Source organism: Cryptomeria japonica, chromosome 7 (genome assembly GCF_030272615.1).
Source record: "Cryptomeria japonica chromosome 7, Sugi_1.0, whole genome shotgun sequence".
NCBI lineage: Eukaryota > Viridiplantae > Streptophyta > Pinopsida > Cupressales > Cupressaceae > Cryptomeria > Cryptomeria japonica.
In genome coordinates, this window is record NC_081411.1 from 664,099,024 (window position 1) to 664,115,639 (window position 16,616).

At 38.1% G+C, this 16,616-nt stretch overlaps 1 protein-coding gene across 3 annotated transcripts in view; it reads left to right on the top strand.

Annotated features, from left to right (window-relative positions):
• Positions 1–16,616, top strand: part of LOC131071180 (protein MID1-COMPLEMENTING ACTIVITY 1) — a 44,729-nt gene that overhangs the window by 11,748 nt on the left and 16,365 nt on the right. For all 3 annotated transcript variants that reach the window (XM_058006896.2, XM_058006897.2, XM_058006898.2), the window contains exon 3: positions 12,638–13,041. In XM_058006896.2, coding sequence (XP_057862879.1) covers positions 12,638–13,041 — 404 coding nt within the window. The remainder of the gene's footprint in view (positions 1–12,637; positions 13,042–16,616) is intronic.

Genomic DNA, 16,616 nt, shown 5'->3' on the forward strand with positions numbered 1-16,616 from the left:
CCACGTGGAAGACTCATAACTCAAGCAGCAATTTGATTAAAACAACTAGCATCGATCTACACCAAGGTGGCAGGAGTAACCAATGATCTGTATCAGAAATGATAGTGATGTTCATTAAGGAATATTTGGTTTTCGAAATACGATTCATTATGACTTGTTAAGACATACTATGATAACCAAAAGAGGCTGACTGTTCAAAGTGCTTTCTATAATGAAAACCGAATTGTCTTATTCCTTATAATAATTAAGGTTCTGAAGAAATCATATATTTATGGTTTTATTAAACCAAAGTCACATTCAATGGTTGATGGGATACAACCTTTCTATGAAAGGTTATGTGAGATTTATGTATAAAGGAACCAATCAGAGGTTGATTGGAGGGGGGGGAGGAGAAACGCTGAGAAAATAATTCAGAAAAGAGAGTATATGCTGAGAAGAGAATTATATCAGACTTTTAGATGAATATAACAAGGTTATCAGCAGACTCATAAGTAGAAGATTGTCAAAAGAGAACACACATGTGAGATTACAGTTTTCAGAATTAAGGAGGATATTGGATATTGTTTTCTTTACTCCAGTTTGGAAGAGCTTGAAGGGAATCGAACAGCTCAGAACAGAATGATTATTAAGTGACAGGCAGTATCCTTTTTCTGAGTAGTATGCACGGTGATGTGCTCATTATGATGTTTAAGATTTGAAGCCCGATAATGATCGGATGCAGAATTTAATAATAATATAAATATGGATATTAATATAATGGTTATAAATATAGATATTGATATAATAATAGATATTAATATAATAATTATAATTATTATAATATCTTTTAGAAACTGCTCTGCAATAATATATAATAATTCATATAACCAATAATTAATAAATATGGAAATGATTTATAATAAATCAGAGTAAGGATAACCAATGTAATAACAATAAGAATATATATATGGAAATAGTAATTTGAAAGAACAAGTAAAGCTGAGATTATAAATCAAGTTGGATTATCAATTCAATATCTGAAAGAAGATTATATTATCACTGATTTGATTCATGTCAAGGTGGAATTGTCTCCTAATATATTTAGTTTGAGTCATAAGTATATAGAAATAGATTAATTATGGTTAAAACATGCCTAAACCTAGTAGGGGACATTACAAGCGTACTTGAAAGGGAAGGTCAGGCACATTTCGGAACAACCCCAAACCTTGGAGTTATTTCCTAAACCCTTCCCCTATGGACTTGAGGTCATAGGGGCATTATTTGCCCAAGGATTGTTGAGACATGGACCAGCTAGGAATCGAACCTAGGACCTTCCATACGTTGTTGGAGTGCCCTACCACTGAGCTACTAGCCCCTTTTGGACCAGTCCATCGTCGATCCAGGTGTGGCTTATTTCCAACACCAACACCCCCCCTTAAGCCACATCTCTCGTGTGCTTGGGACTCCTAGCCTGTACTTGGCTCTGATACCATGTTGAGACATGGACCAGCTAGGAATTGAACCTAGGACCTTCCATACACTGTTGGAGTGCTCTACCATTGAGCTACTGGCCCCTCTTGGACCAGTCCATCGTCGGTCCGGGTGTGGCTTATTTCCAATACCAACACCCCCCCTTAAGCCACACCTCTCGTGTGCTTGGGGCTTCTAGCCTAGACCTGGCTCTGATACCATGTTGAGACATGGACCAGCTAGGACTCGAACCTAGGACCTTCCATACGCTGCTGGAGTGCTCTACCACTGAGCTACTGGCCCCTCTTGGACCAGTCCATCGTCGGTCTGGGTGTGGCTTATTTCCAACACCAACACCCCCCCTTAAGCCACACCTCTGGTGTGCTCGGGGCTCCTAGCCTGGACTTGGCTCTGATACCATGTTGAGACATGGACTAGCTAGGACTCGAACCTAGGGCCTTCCATACGCTGTTGGAGTGCTCTACCACTGAGCTACTGGCCCCTCTTGGACCAGTCCGTTGTCAGTCCGGGTGTGGCTTATTTCCAACACCAACAAGGATTGCTTACATGCTTGCTTCCAAACAAGATCAAAGTCACAAGTAGTTCTTACAAAATCTTTCATGGACTTACACACAAGTTCCCATAACCAAGGTTTCCTTAATGATTCTCTTTGATTAATAATACTTAACAATAGATAGGAAAACATAAACAAGCTTACAACTCAGCAATATGTAGTATAACACTTTCCTTAAGGATATTGAGTTCTCGAATCAAAGTCTACCCATTATTATTCCTAATCTAGCTTGAACATCCCAAATCTCTTAAAGGTTTGTCTCATCGGCATAGGGACTAGGCTTTTTATAATCTAGCTTGAACATCCCAAATCTCCAAGAAATTACCTTGGTTCACACAAACCCTTAGGGAAGCACTCCCATTTGAAATTCACATAATATATTCACTATTGAAGTTCTTATTTAAGGGGTCAGTAGATATTAGGTGGTCATATAAAGCCTTTACCCCATACCCAATTCCATTCTAGACTTATATGGCATATTACATTATTGCATTAAGCAAGGATGATAAAATGAAATTAAAGGAACTTCACCATGCCTTTTGCCAGTACAATAAAATGTCCCAAATGGTCACATAATTGCATGCATCTTGATATCTTCTCAATATAACTCTACATCTAGTGTTTCAAACATCACAAGTATCTAAAACCTCATTGTTTTAATGAATTAAAGTTCACATCGATATCAAGCCTAGGAAAAGATGAGTATTATCTATTTGGCATCGGTATAATTTCTAAAATAATGGCATCAGAACTCCTAAATAATATCTCACTTAATACCAAGCCTGCTATGAACTCTTCGCAATATAACACAATCTAATTACAAGATAGAGGTTAATGTCCAAGATAAGCTCCTTACCATGGATTGATAAACATAATGATTACACAACTTCTTATGCCACTGCTAGCTATAATCATTTAAGTTGATTATGACCCAAATATTGTAATGTTTCTTTTCTAAAATAGGATTTAATAATAAATAATAATAATTACATTAAAATATAAATAAATAATAAAACATAATATACTATAATTACAAGTTAATTAAGTAAAGAGGCATGCTATAATAAAACATAATATACTATAATTACAAGTTAATTAAGTCAAGAGGCATGCTATGAAGAGTTGTGACTCCTTCAAACATGAGCTATAAAAGGGAGAAGAGTTCATTTGAAAGAAGACAAGGAGGAAGGGGAAAAAGTATAGAGCATAGGAATTAAGGAAAAGTAAATGGAAGAAGGAATGGGAAGGAAATAAGGGAGTGATTCTCTCAAAAAGGCAGAAATAATGAAGGGTTTTGACTCTTTCAAAAGGTAATAATTATGAAAGGTTGTGTCTCTTTTAAAAGGTGATAATTATGAAGGTTGTGTCTCTTTCAAAGGGCACACATGATGAAGAGGTGTGACTCCTCCTCACGTCATCTGATTTGAAAGATAAGGCAGTGGATATAACCATGAAAGCAGTGATTATGAAGGGGTAGCACTAAGAGTTCTTAATGAACAGCAATTAAGTTAAGGGGTGATTAAGAAAATGGAAGAGACGCCACTCTTGGAAAGAAATGAGGCCAGTTCAAAAGACATAACCCTTCAGCAGAGAAGAATGATATTTAAGGAGAATCAACACAAGGATCATCGAACCAAGAAGAAGATCAATCAATCCATTCAAGGAAGCATTGAACTTCATAACTGATTTCAGAATTAATAAAGAGAGGAAGCCAGCAGACTTGATAATAGTAAGGATCTAAATCAAGATTTAAAGTGGGCAATTTACAACACCAAAAGGCTAACACAAAGCATGCCTTAGCTTTCTTTATTTTTGTGCTTTTAATGAATGGTTTGAAACAAAACATTTCAATATATTTAAGCATCATATTCAATGTTCTAAATTTCACAAAAGATGATATCCCAGTTTAGGTAAATTTCTTTAGTACACATGCATATACATCATAACAATAATGCAACAAGGGAACATTTGGCCAAGCTTAATTTTGCTAACACAACTATCAATAAAAGCAGCCATCCATCAACGAATTCAAATTACTTAATATCATGATATAACATAAACAATATCTATAAATCACTTTCCATAAAAAATATGTCACACAATCAAGACTTACAAATAATGATATTTCTAGAACTCAAGTTACAACCTCAAATCAAATGAACATTATTACATGATTATAGGGTTGTATTTGCATCCCAAACATGGATGGAACACACTCTAATACAATAATGATCCAAAAGTGCAATTACAAACTGATTCAAGATTACCATTTTGAATTTTCTCAAATATAACATGATATGGTAGTACAAAGTGACAAAGAGCTATAGAATCCTAGCATGAACTCCATGATACTATGCCATGATTCCAATGTGCAAGACCAATTGTGGTCAAGATAATCTATACTTGTCCTTTTCCCTCCATGGAAATACAACTAATATGAAAAGATTGCATCAAAGCAGAAGGGCATGGTGTTGATTAAAAAATGTACAACTTAGGGTCAAAAAGAGGAAAGACTTGTGTACATAAAAATTGGTTTTATATGCACCATTGGTACCCTTTCATGTTTGAATTAAAGAGATGAAAACAATAAAAGAAAGAGTGTGCTGGATAAATGAACAAAGCCACGAGCTTTTACTCCCACTTTCTAGCAGTGGGAATATGCTTGGAGCTGAAAAAAAACATAAAAAACAGGGTTAAAAAGAGGAAAGACTTGTGTATATAAAAAATTGTCTTTATATGCACTTGTTGGTGTTTGTTTTATCATCTACCAAACATTAGGATAGGATCGGGTATCCTATCCTCTCTTGAAAAATCACTACTGATTCCAAGGTCTATATGTGTGAACAAGCGACTTTAGTCGAATAGCTTCTTGGGTAGTGTATGCTGAAATTTCAAGGGGGACTTACGTTTAACAAGTATCTTGAATTGCTGTACTTAAATGGATTTAGCAATTTTAGGCTCTTCTTTTTTTTAGGATTTTCTGGGATTTAGACTTTCAAAAGAAAAGGAGAAAAGGATAGGGTTAAGAAGCTAATCTAATCCTACGAACTCCAGAGACGGTATCAATTGGGTGCTCTCGAGAAACCAAACCTTGCTTCGCCACACTAGGGACAACTACACAAGGTCGGTGCAATCTTCAATGGGTTGTGCTTATGATCGAGATGTTGGGATGCACAGGGGATGGGCTCAGACTAACTTTGGATGGTAGAGTGGAAATCATCCATTTACCAAAAGTATGAGCGGAGATACACCATCAATTGACACTTATCAAATCCTTCATTCAAATTAACAACAATGAAAGCAAATCTAAATTAATTCTAACTAAGTGTTGAGGAATTTGAAACCATGCAAATCATTCAAACAATAGGGATTACAAAGCAACGCACATGCAATATATTATCTGGAAACGACCTTAAGCAACAATACATCAAAAACCTCACACTCTCCAAATGAGAGGAGGCAACCTTATATAGTTTTTCAAAATAAATGAATGGTCGAGGTCAAACAGCGATCAAGGGCCAAGATTGAAAGTCTTAAACCCTAATTAGGGTTTCCCAAAATACTATCAGCTCAAATGAATGAAAGAGTGACACGTGGCGCAGTTGCTAATTTCACTGAGGTGAGTGGCCACTTCCTTCTTTCAAAGATTCAACGTATCTGGACACAATGAGCTTGACCTCCTCCATGGTGACACTTGGCAAACCGCCAATTTGGAAGTCGATGATGTCCACATCATCGGTACATTTGGCAAGAATGCCTTCCCACTCAATTGCTTGGGTAAGGAAGTTCTCATCGATGGAGAGGAAGTTTGCAATCTTTGAAAGATCGCCTTTGTCAATCATCCCTGAATCCTTGAAGAAGCTTGCCTGAATCCTGGCTCTCAGGTTCTTCGCTTGTAAATGTTTCTCCCTTGGGCCTTCCTTCTTCCAGATCTTTGACGCCACACGGAATACCTTGCCCAGGATCTCTCTAACACTTTCCTCTGTCTCAAAGCACTCGGTCTCGGATTTCTTCAGAACTTCAATCCGAGTGACAAAAGTATAGTACCATGTGCTGAAGTCGTACTTGTCTCCTGTCTGTATGATACCTGCATCCACTAAGCTTCTCTTCGACATGCCTCGAATAACCTTCAGATGAGGGAGTATTTCATTCTGAATTTCATCTACCTCTTCCCAATTGGAGGCTAGATCCTGGATACGATCGATCAATAAAAGCGCTGACTCGTGCCGATACTAAATTTTCTACTAGTGTGTCAGCAAGCACCAAAGCGTTTGAAATCCATTCCTTTGCTTGAGTGTATGAGCCCTTCATATCATCATAGTCTTTCATTGATCCCTGCTGAAGAGGCTGTGGCGGAGTAATAGGGACCTCACGGTTGAGTGGCCTGGTAAGATGGAGAACATACTTCCTCCACTACTGGTTCTCTTCTTCAACCTTCTTCCTCTTTTCTCTTTCATAAGCTAGACTCGTCTTTAGAACATTGCAGGAGTTGTCAAAATATTGGACCTCTTGGTCCTGGGTGGGCTTACCCAGCTCTATGGTGGTAACCTTGTAATCATCCGCGGTGACATTGCCTCTAGTCTTCCCTTCTTTGGGCACCGCTATCTGGACTGTCCTGAATCCTACACTGTCTCTCTGAATTAGGGAAAACTTCCTGGCGGGTTTGGGTGGTTTAATTATAGTGGGCTCATTCAACTTCTCTAGAAATGCTGTAGTGACCTCTTCGGAGCGGGCCTCCTTGGGAACCTTGGCCTTTATTCTTTCTCTTAGCCAATCCGGAATGGTTGATTGCTCTACAGTGTTCCGGTCAAACTCATCATCTGCCTCTCTTGGGTTTGCTGGTATGCTATCCAAGAAGACTGTAGGTGCTTCAGTTTGCTCTTTGTCTGGACTTTGGATGACCTCTTCCACTACTTCCCTAACTGGTTGAGAAAGCACTCTTACTTCATCATCAATCATGCAGATGTTCATCTCTTGCTCCCCAGTTGCATTCTGATTGGGCACAACGGAAGCAACACTTAGGATGGAATGGCCTTTGCTGGACTCTCTTCTTTCACCTACAACCCTTTTCCCTGTAACCTTTGTGGAGCTTCCAACCAACTCCTTCCTCTTTCGAGACCCAACACTTTCTGGATTTCGAACATCACCGACGGAGGTACAAGGATTGATGGACAGAGTATCATCTACTCCCATTAATTCGTAAGTCAAGGTCACACCTTTGGCCTTCAACTGCCTTGTCTTTTCAGACGTCCACCACCTCGAATACTCAACCACCGACCTCATGAGGTCTGCTAGATCTGATTTCTCTCCCTTTGTCCAATCTATTAAAACTAGGGGTTCATTTTTCATCTTTTCAAAATCCGGCTGCTGAAGTTATAGGGTTTCTTCTACCTGATCGGCAACTCTGAATACTTTTGTTGCTCTCACCATGCTCAAAGGGATTCTTGACCAGAATCTCTTCCTGATCTCGAAGCTATCGGCTGCATTAGCCCAGTAGTCTTCTAGATCTAGTTTGTGCTCAAATGTTGTTCCTTCGACCTTCTTTATCCTATGGAATGGATCGAAATTCCTTCTTGCCTTGTATTGATAGAAGGGATACCAGACCAGCTCCTTCTCAGCGGTTGCAGCAGCTTGTGATGATGGACATGTTTCCAGCCCATTGCCAATTGTAAGTGAGGATGTTCCTGCCTTTTTCTATTTATCCCTTTGAATCACTATATACTCCTCCAATTGTCTCACAACCTCGAGCAACACCACTCGGTTGGTAGGGTAAGCTGGAAGCTTGTATGGAGGCCCGAAGAATCCCTGAATTCAGAGGTAAGTGAATTTTGGATTTTGGATGTACCAACATCCGAACCGATCGATGAAGTCCATAGACTCTTGAGAGAGCCTCTGGTGCAGCCCACCTTGGAGTGTCCGAGTAATGTGCATCAGGAAGGTATCATTCACTCTTTTGAAATGGAATTTCTCTTCCATGTGGAGCTGGGGATAGCAATCATACACTAGAAACCGGTTCTCCTTGTTCCCAACTTCTCCTCTACAAGTGAGACCTCTGTACCTGTAGGTCCTGGCCAAGGAATAAAACAGGTAAGAACTCATGAAGAAAGTCCTATTCGTCTCTAGGTTCCTCAGTTGGCTTTTTAGGTTGTTGCTGATCATCTTGGCCCAGTCTATCATTTTTACTCCATTGATTATTTCATTAATGGAATTATACATCCAGGGTTCGAATGGAGCTCCTTGAGGATTTCCCATTATTCTATTGAGCAGGACAATCATGTCCCCAATGTCCTCCTTGAAGTATGCTCGCACTAGGCTCTTCCTCTGGAGTTTGGAGGCGCCCTTCCTCCGCTTGTCTAGCCAGGAATGGTTATCTATGGCATCATATTCCTCTAGGTGGTCCTGGTACAAACTGTCAGATTTGTCCTTCGTCATATACATTGTGTTGTGATACTCTGGGATCCTGAAGGCCTCTCTGATGGCCTCATCACTGATATTCGCCAGCACTCTTCCATCAGGTGCTAATGTCCTTACTGATGGGGTTGTAGTGTTTGGCACATTCGACTACTAGTTCATTGCACTGCATGGTGGGGAGGAAGCCAGCAGCATGCACAATGCCACTCTTCATCATCTTTCGCACAATGGTGGTAGGCACAAGGTTGTCCAGACCAAACATTCACTTCTTAAATTCCCTCAAATTGATGTGTCCGAGGTTGGTGTCGCTGATGTTCTTCCATTTTGAAGTCATCCTTGACTTTGGAGGAGCATCTTTGTCTACTTGAAATTTCATAATGTCTAGGATCTGCAGACAAACAATGAAATTTCAAGTTAGAAAATAATTTGCAAAGTTTCAAAAATAACGGGGCTGCGAAATGGCTAAGTGTTGGAAAATTTTCATTTTTTGTTCCCATACTTAGCCAAAAAAAATTGAATTTTCACCTCAAAAATCCTCAGTCTTAAGGCTGGTTGTGGTTACCACCAAGTGTCAAAACTTTCAAAATTTTCATATTTAGCCAAAAAAAAATGATTTTCTTTTATCCAAAATTTTCGAAAAAAATCATTTATTAAATCCTGGAAAATATTCAGAAAATTCATAATTTTAATTTCACCTCCGACTTGGATAGAAGTAAGGCTAGAATTTTTTCCAAAATACTCAGAAAATTCAGAAAAGTCTAGATAATTCTTCCTCATACTAGTTGCTTTTTTCAAAAAATCTGTGAAACTTTTGTTAAAAAAGTTATCCTACTTCCAGCAATGTCAAAAACTTTCTCTAGATGATCTTCAAACTGAAATACTTCGCTAAGCTTTCCTTAGTAACTTCGAACTTCTTGGTGTAATAATGAAGTTGACAATGAAGTATTTGTAGACAAGGCTAAATCTTCAAGTAGAAACCTTTAAAATCTTCCAACTCATACTTCTAATTTTAACTGCATGTTTCCAAGTTATAAGAAAATATCTCAAAAAAAACTTTCCATTTTGATTTAAGTTTGAAAATATCCAATAATCCTCCAATATTCTCTTTCAAAAAAACTTTCCATTTTGGATTTAACTTTGAAGATATTCAATATTCTTCCAAAAAAAACTTTCCATTTTGAAGATATTCAATAGTCTTCCAATATCTTCTTCAAAAACTTTCTATCTTGATCTTCAAGTTCAAAATCCTTATGGATTTTGATGACATCACTGGCATCTTGTTGATTTTGTTTGACTTTCATGTGTAGGCGGACTTTTGGAGGCTTACCTTCTTCATCTTCAAATTTTGGCGAACTTTCCTTACCTCTCCAAGGCATGGCAAAGTTTAAAGGGTCTCCAACATAGGGCGGACTTTGAGCAAAGCTCAATTAAGGCGAATTTTTGGCTAAGGCATAGGGCGGACTTTAGAACACACCCCCTATGGCGGACTTTAGAACATCTCCAACATGGGCGGACTTCTAGACATCTCCAACATGGGCGGACTTCCAGACATCTCCAAAATGGGCGGACTTCTAGACCTCTCCATCATTTTGCTAGGGTAGGGCCGATTTTAGAGGTGGCTCCAACGATATGGCGGAGTTTAGACTTCCCTCCCTTTAGTCTTCCTAACCTATGGCGGACTTTGGAGGGTTGGCCATCAAGGTGCTAGGGTAGGGCGGAGTTTTCACTAGGTTCCCATATGGCAGACTTTGGAGAGTCCCAAGACATGGCGGACTTTGGTGGCATCTCTTCCTAGGGCCGACTTTGGAGGCTCTTCCTACCTTGGGCGGACTTTGGACATCTCTCAACATGGGCTCCCCAAGTTGCATGGCAGACTTCCTTGAAGGCTTCTCTTGGGCGGACTTTGGTGGCTTCTCCACCATTTGAAGACCTTGGGCGGAGTTTTGGGGGTCTTCCACATGACTATGGCGGAGTTTGAAGACCTCTCCCAAGGCTTATCCAAGACAATGGCGGACTTTGGAGGGGGCTCAAGGCATGGCGGACTTTGGTGGCATCTCCCCGAGTACCCCACACACACATGGCCGACTTTGGAAGGTGCTTCCTCATGGCGGACTTCTAGCAAGGCTTCTCATAGCCTTCCCAACATGAATGGCGGACTTTGGAGACCACCCTCGAAGCTTCTTCAAGACAATGGCGGACTTTGGAGTGTTGGCCATCATGGCCTCTTCAACACATGACCTCATTTGAACCTGCAAAAACCCTTGTTAGCTAGACTTAGAAGAATTCTTAGAAAAAAATTCAAAATTTCACATCTTAATCAAATTTAACCGGATTAACTTGAAATTTGTAATCCATGCCTAGGTGGATCATCTGAAGCAGTATGATCCCTAAAATCTAGGGATTTAGCTTTTTAGATCAAAACTTGGAATTTTCGAGTTCCGGTCGAAGTTGGTCAGTGGTGCAAGTGTAAACCCTAGGTTTGCATCCCGAAAAAGCAAAAAACAGGGATCCCTAAAATGTAGGAAAAACTTTATAAAAATAGCCACACCGGGGATCGGCCTGAAAATGCCAAAAACCAAACTTCCTAAAAAATAGGAAAAAGCAAACTTTCTAAAAATAGAAAGCTGTCCAAATTCGTCCAAATCAATTGCGATCTTCGTCCTTTGGCCTTTCCAAGCACTCTGGTGGTGTTCGTATTTTGGAATCACATAATTTGCAAAAACTAACTTTCAATCGTCAGGGCCTGAATTGCTCAAAACTGGACAAGGCTTGGTGAAACTGTAGCGGAAGGTCATAGGACACTAATAAAACCCTAGAAAGCAGGAAAAGAGAGGGTCCCCATTTGCAATGGGGCGATGTGTGAAAAAGCTCACAACAGCACCCAATGGTGCCCTTTCATGTTTGAACTAAAGAGATGAGAATGATAAAAGGCGAAAGAGTGTGCTGGATAAATGAGCAAAGTCATTAGCTTTTATCACCACTTTTTAGCAGGGGGAATATGCTTGGAGCTGAAGAATGGTGATTGCAATGTATATGCTTAAATTTGATATTTTAAATTCTTGTCATGTTTTTATTTTCAGAGTTTGGTCATTTTGCACCAAGAGTTGGCATCTTGCCAGCAAATTTTCTGGTCCAATGTCGATGGTCGGTTAACTCTAGGTAACTTTAGCATAAAAAGAAAAAATCTTGTTTGAGTGCGAAAAGAAAGAAGCAGTTATCTTTAAATCATATATTTAAACAAGTTATTAGCGTTTTTGGTAACTCCCAACATGGCATAAGGAAAAAGAAAGAAGCAGTTATCTTTGAATCATATATTTAAACAAGTTATTAGCGTTTCTGGTAACTCCCAACATGGCATAGGAAAAAGTAACTTTATTTGGTTAATGCTAAGTGATTTCCCTAAACGTGGAATGCTCTCTACTATCTTTGTTGACAAATGTATTAACATATTTTGAGTTCCCATGTACGGCTGCCAGTGTGTATGAAGTATATGCTCTTCTATAATTCCTTTAAATAACAGTCTTCCCATATATGTCTGTCAGTATTTATCTTAGCACACTCTGCTGTTCCACATGAATTCTTTGGTAGTGTTTCACGACTCACTGTGTTGTTATGAACCCACTTACATTGCTCCAAATTGGTTTGTCTTCTTGCATTTCTTGCCAGTTTTTATTTAAGCACACTGTGGCAGTTCCTTGGGATTGCTTCCTTAGAATTGTTTTTATGTTGTTGTCTCTGTTACAATCTCACCATGTGCGAATATGTCTTAAATCAGTTACAGCTTCTATTTTAAGATTTTGCTGAAAATAGACAAAGCTCATTTTGTTTTGAAAATCAATAATATAATGTTTTTTACGACCTGTGTTCCTGTAATATTGATAGCTCACTCAGTGATTCCAAGCGATAGTGTTTCAAGAACCAATATTATAAACAGTTCTGTGATTGATTACAATACGAGAATAGTTTGCATTTTGCAACATGTTAATATTTCACAAAATGCATGGTATGGCCACTTATCTAATTTAGAATTTTGATCACTTTTCAATGTTTTCATCTGTACATGCATTTTGTTTAATCTAATTGGATTTGGATTTCAGATAAGTGGATACAAAACTGAAAAATTTGAAAACAATCTTAATCCATTCCATAGAACATTATTAATAAACTTAATCCTATGCTGACCATAAAATTGTGTGTCCACAGGAGCGACTGCAAGCTATTGAGAAGGACCAGCGAGAATACACCCTTGATGAAGAAGAGGAGCAAGTTCATCAAGCAATCCTGAATCCAGAATCTTCAATAATGAATGCTGGAATGTTGCAGAAATCACTGTCCCGTAGGTATCCTGACTTGGGATTTGAGGAGGCTCTTAAGAGAGAGAGTGAGAAACTGCAAGTTGAATTACGAAGATCACGATGCTTGAACAGCGATCAATGTGATGTGATTCAACATCTCATTGAGGTTACCGAGTCTGTGGTAAATATTCCTTCCGAGAAGAAACATTTACGTCATTCAAGTTGTGAGGAAGATAATCATCCTTGTGCAGATTGTTGTGAAGAGCAACCCTGCTCAATGGATGGAAGTTATCTTCAGAAGCAAGATGGAAGGTTGGTATCCCATCAAGTGTTCTTAAAAGAGACAAGTTGAGCCTTATTGGTCTTTGTTAATCTAGCCTTATTGGTCTTTGTTAATTTTTGGTAAAGAAAATTGATTATTAATGCTTAACAATTTTTAATATGTTTAGAATTCTAGAGGTGTCTTATGTTAGTGAAGATAAGAGATACTAAGGAAGCCTTCCTGTGGTGTACTGCTAGGTTAATTGGCATTTTGTGCTTTACTGACAATTTCATTATTGTACCATGATTAATAACGATAGATTCAGAACTGCAGCCTTTATCTATAAGCTTGATATTGCATTTTCAGTAAGATTTGAGTAAAAGCATTTAGGTGGATTAATTAGTGGGACTCTGAGAATGGCGAGTGCTTGGAAAACTATGGGCTGGTCCATGCTAATACTGATTTAGAGACATACTTCTCCAAGAATGGCAAATGCTTGAAAACCAGGGGCTGGTATATGTTAATGCTAGTTTAAAGACATACTTCACATGTAACAATAATATCATAGATTCATAGTAATCTAGAGATGAGGTAATATCATAGTAATCTAGAGATGAGGTGTGAATGTGGGCAGGGATGTCATTTCTCAGTAAATAGGATACAAGGGGATGGGGCGTGTCACTAAACAAAACTTTTAGATGTATAAAAATTTAATAAAATAAATATAATAAGAATATTAATAAATGAAAATTCAAAAATTTGAAGTGAACTTTAAATCAGAAAAAAACATATCATGAATGGCCAGCAGACATAAAAAACTGCTTGATTCAACAACTTTCAAACAAAATCAAATAAAAAAACCTTTGGGCTCCACAAGGTTTCTGGAGACATAACTCTAATCCATAGCTTTAGAGATTGTATGTCTATGATTGTTCAAAAGAATTATCTAATATTTGGTCCTGCACTTTGTTGTATGGGACAGTCCTACACAAATGGTACTGTTGACAATGCATGATAATCTTCAAGGCATTGACAAGGTTTGAATAATTTTAAAGGCCTTGATAAGATCTGAATTATGAACAATCTTGAAGGTGTTTGACAATGGATGAATACTCTTGAAGTAATTTTAGGAGAAGTTGATAATTATGAATAATTCCCTTATCCTGTTTTTTAATTTGTCTATAAAATTTTAATTGCAAAGTAGTTAACACAAGCTACTATAGAGTACTGCCTTTTGCACCTTGTCAATTGATAATAATTCAATATATGAACATGTAAACCCCTTTTATTGTTTCTTCTTCTTAGAGGTACTCTTTCGTCTTGGATGATGAAATTCTCTTTTGCAACATATGCCAATACATTATCAAGCAAAAATACTTGCCAAAGTTTTCTCTCTTGTATCTTTTTTTCAATAGTTGTAAGCACAAAGCAAGACAAAATATCAATGTTCACTGGGGACTAGACACCTATATTGGAAATTTAGATGTCTGGGATGTCAGGAGAAGGGGCAGGGACAGAATATACCCCCACTCTCCTCTGCGATAATTCTCCTTTTTGATGAAATTGGGAGGTCCCCATATTTTTCCTACAATTGGGGTCTCGTGGGATTGCTCTCATATGCCCGTTTTCCTAAAATTGGGCACACCTGGTATCATTACGATGTCATAGGGTCCATAAAGAAAAAAATATTGCAGAAGGCTTCCTATGAGCATTTTGTGACTGAGATCAAGCCTTCTGATGGGGGGAGTAGATATGAGAGTGAGGAACAGGTCCCTCCATGCCTGCATCTTTTAAACAGAAAAAAAAAATGTTTTGGAAGGCTTCTGAATCTCTGATGAGCTTGTTGTGGCTGAGATAAGGCCTACTCAGGTGGAGTAGAAAGGAGAGTGAGGAATCTAGGCCGTCCTCTGTATTTGGCTAAGCTCATTTGATTGTGCACACCTGCTGAAATTTACAACATGTGATTCCAATGTTGTTTGTTCATTAGAAAAAATCTGGCTGAATCAAAGTGGATTCATAAAAAATTTGAAGAACTTCAACTCTTTGTGGCATCCATCTTGCTATACAGAAGCAAAAACATAAACAGGAGAGCATTGCTGGCTAGAGACTTGTTGAAAGGAAATCAAACTTGTAATCTCATCTTATTGGTAGTGGTGACAACTTTTAGTTGAATAACAGTTTAGAGCCATTTTGTACATGGAGGTTAATTCAACATTAAACTGTTAGAGCACGGAAGACTGTCCACAAAAGATCTGCTTTCTGGAGGAAATACGTTGAACCATTCAATCTGTCTACACGACTATATATATGTGTACCAAGTGTAAGTTCGTGGATGTCATACTTGAATCTGTTTATAGATACACAAGCCCAAAATACAAAGATCTTTGTTTTCAATATCAAGTCAAAAATGGATCATGGGAAAAAATGGAAAAAGAAAATAACAGAATAAGATGGGTTGTCCTCCTGCCAATTAAGAAATGAAGACTTTGGAGAATTAATTGCTCAGCCCTCACGCTATCAAGTTGAGCGGTGCTTCTGTCTGTTAAAAAACACGAAGCCAGCCTGCACTTTACCCAGAATTTAGACATGTTAGAAAGATTTGAGAAATGACTTTCAATGTTTTTTGACTTTGTATTATTTTTAAATGTTTTTCCATTGTCTCAATTATTGCATTTCCTAATATATAACAGTATATTTTGTCAAAATCTACTACTGACCAAATTGGGCAATGTATCTGGAGAAGATAGATAATAAATAAGTAATTGATATTAATGTCCATGGGTGGGCAAATGCACTGAATAGGACTGACAAAGCACAAGCGTGTGAAATGATATCAAAAGGGTGTGCATAAGGCATATCTAAGTAACCTTAAAAATACAAAAGGAAAAAAGGGATAAAGGAAAAAGCAAAAAGCCAAAAAGAAAAAAAAAGAGTTCAAAGAGAAGGTGGGAAAATTGTTCAAGAGTCAAGAGTGAAAGAAAAGGAACTTAAGTCTACAAATATTACAGTATATCAATATCCATATTCCACATTACCATGAGAGGTAACAATAATGGAGGCATAATGTCGAGCATCAAAAGAGCAATTACTGTGGGTATACATGGAGTAAAGAATGCGACATTATGGATATGCTTGGCACTGAGAAGCCAGTGGCTTTGGATTGCTGTGCTGAGACTTGGTGAGGTCTTGCAGATCCGAATGTGTGTCAATCTTGCTAAGTTAGTAGGCGAGACTTACAGATTTGGTTGAGTCTGACAGTAAATATATGCGATTCTGTTGAGACTCGCTTGTTTTAGGTGACTCGCAAGTCTTGACTATTGACCCAGCCAAGTTTGCCAAAAAATAAAGAACAATTCAAACTTCAAAAATAAACAATTATAAGTCAAAACCATAATTTATGCATTATATATGTTTTTATAAATCACTGAGATTTTGCCAAGATTTTTCCCCTTGTCAAAGTCAAAGAAACAACTTGCTGAGTTTTATTGATTATGAATCTCTACACTGTATTATATTTTCAGCTTTGAACATACTACAAATGAAAGAACCAACAACCATGGTTATGTATCATGTAGGAGGAGCAACAACTGTGGACAAGTGTGAATCAGAGGAGTATAGTAGATAC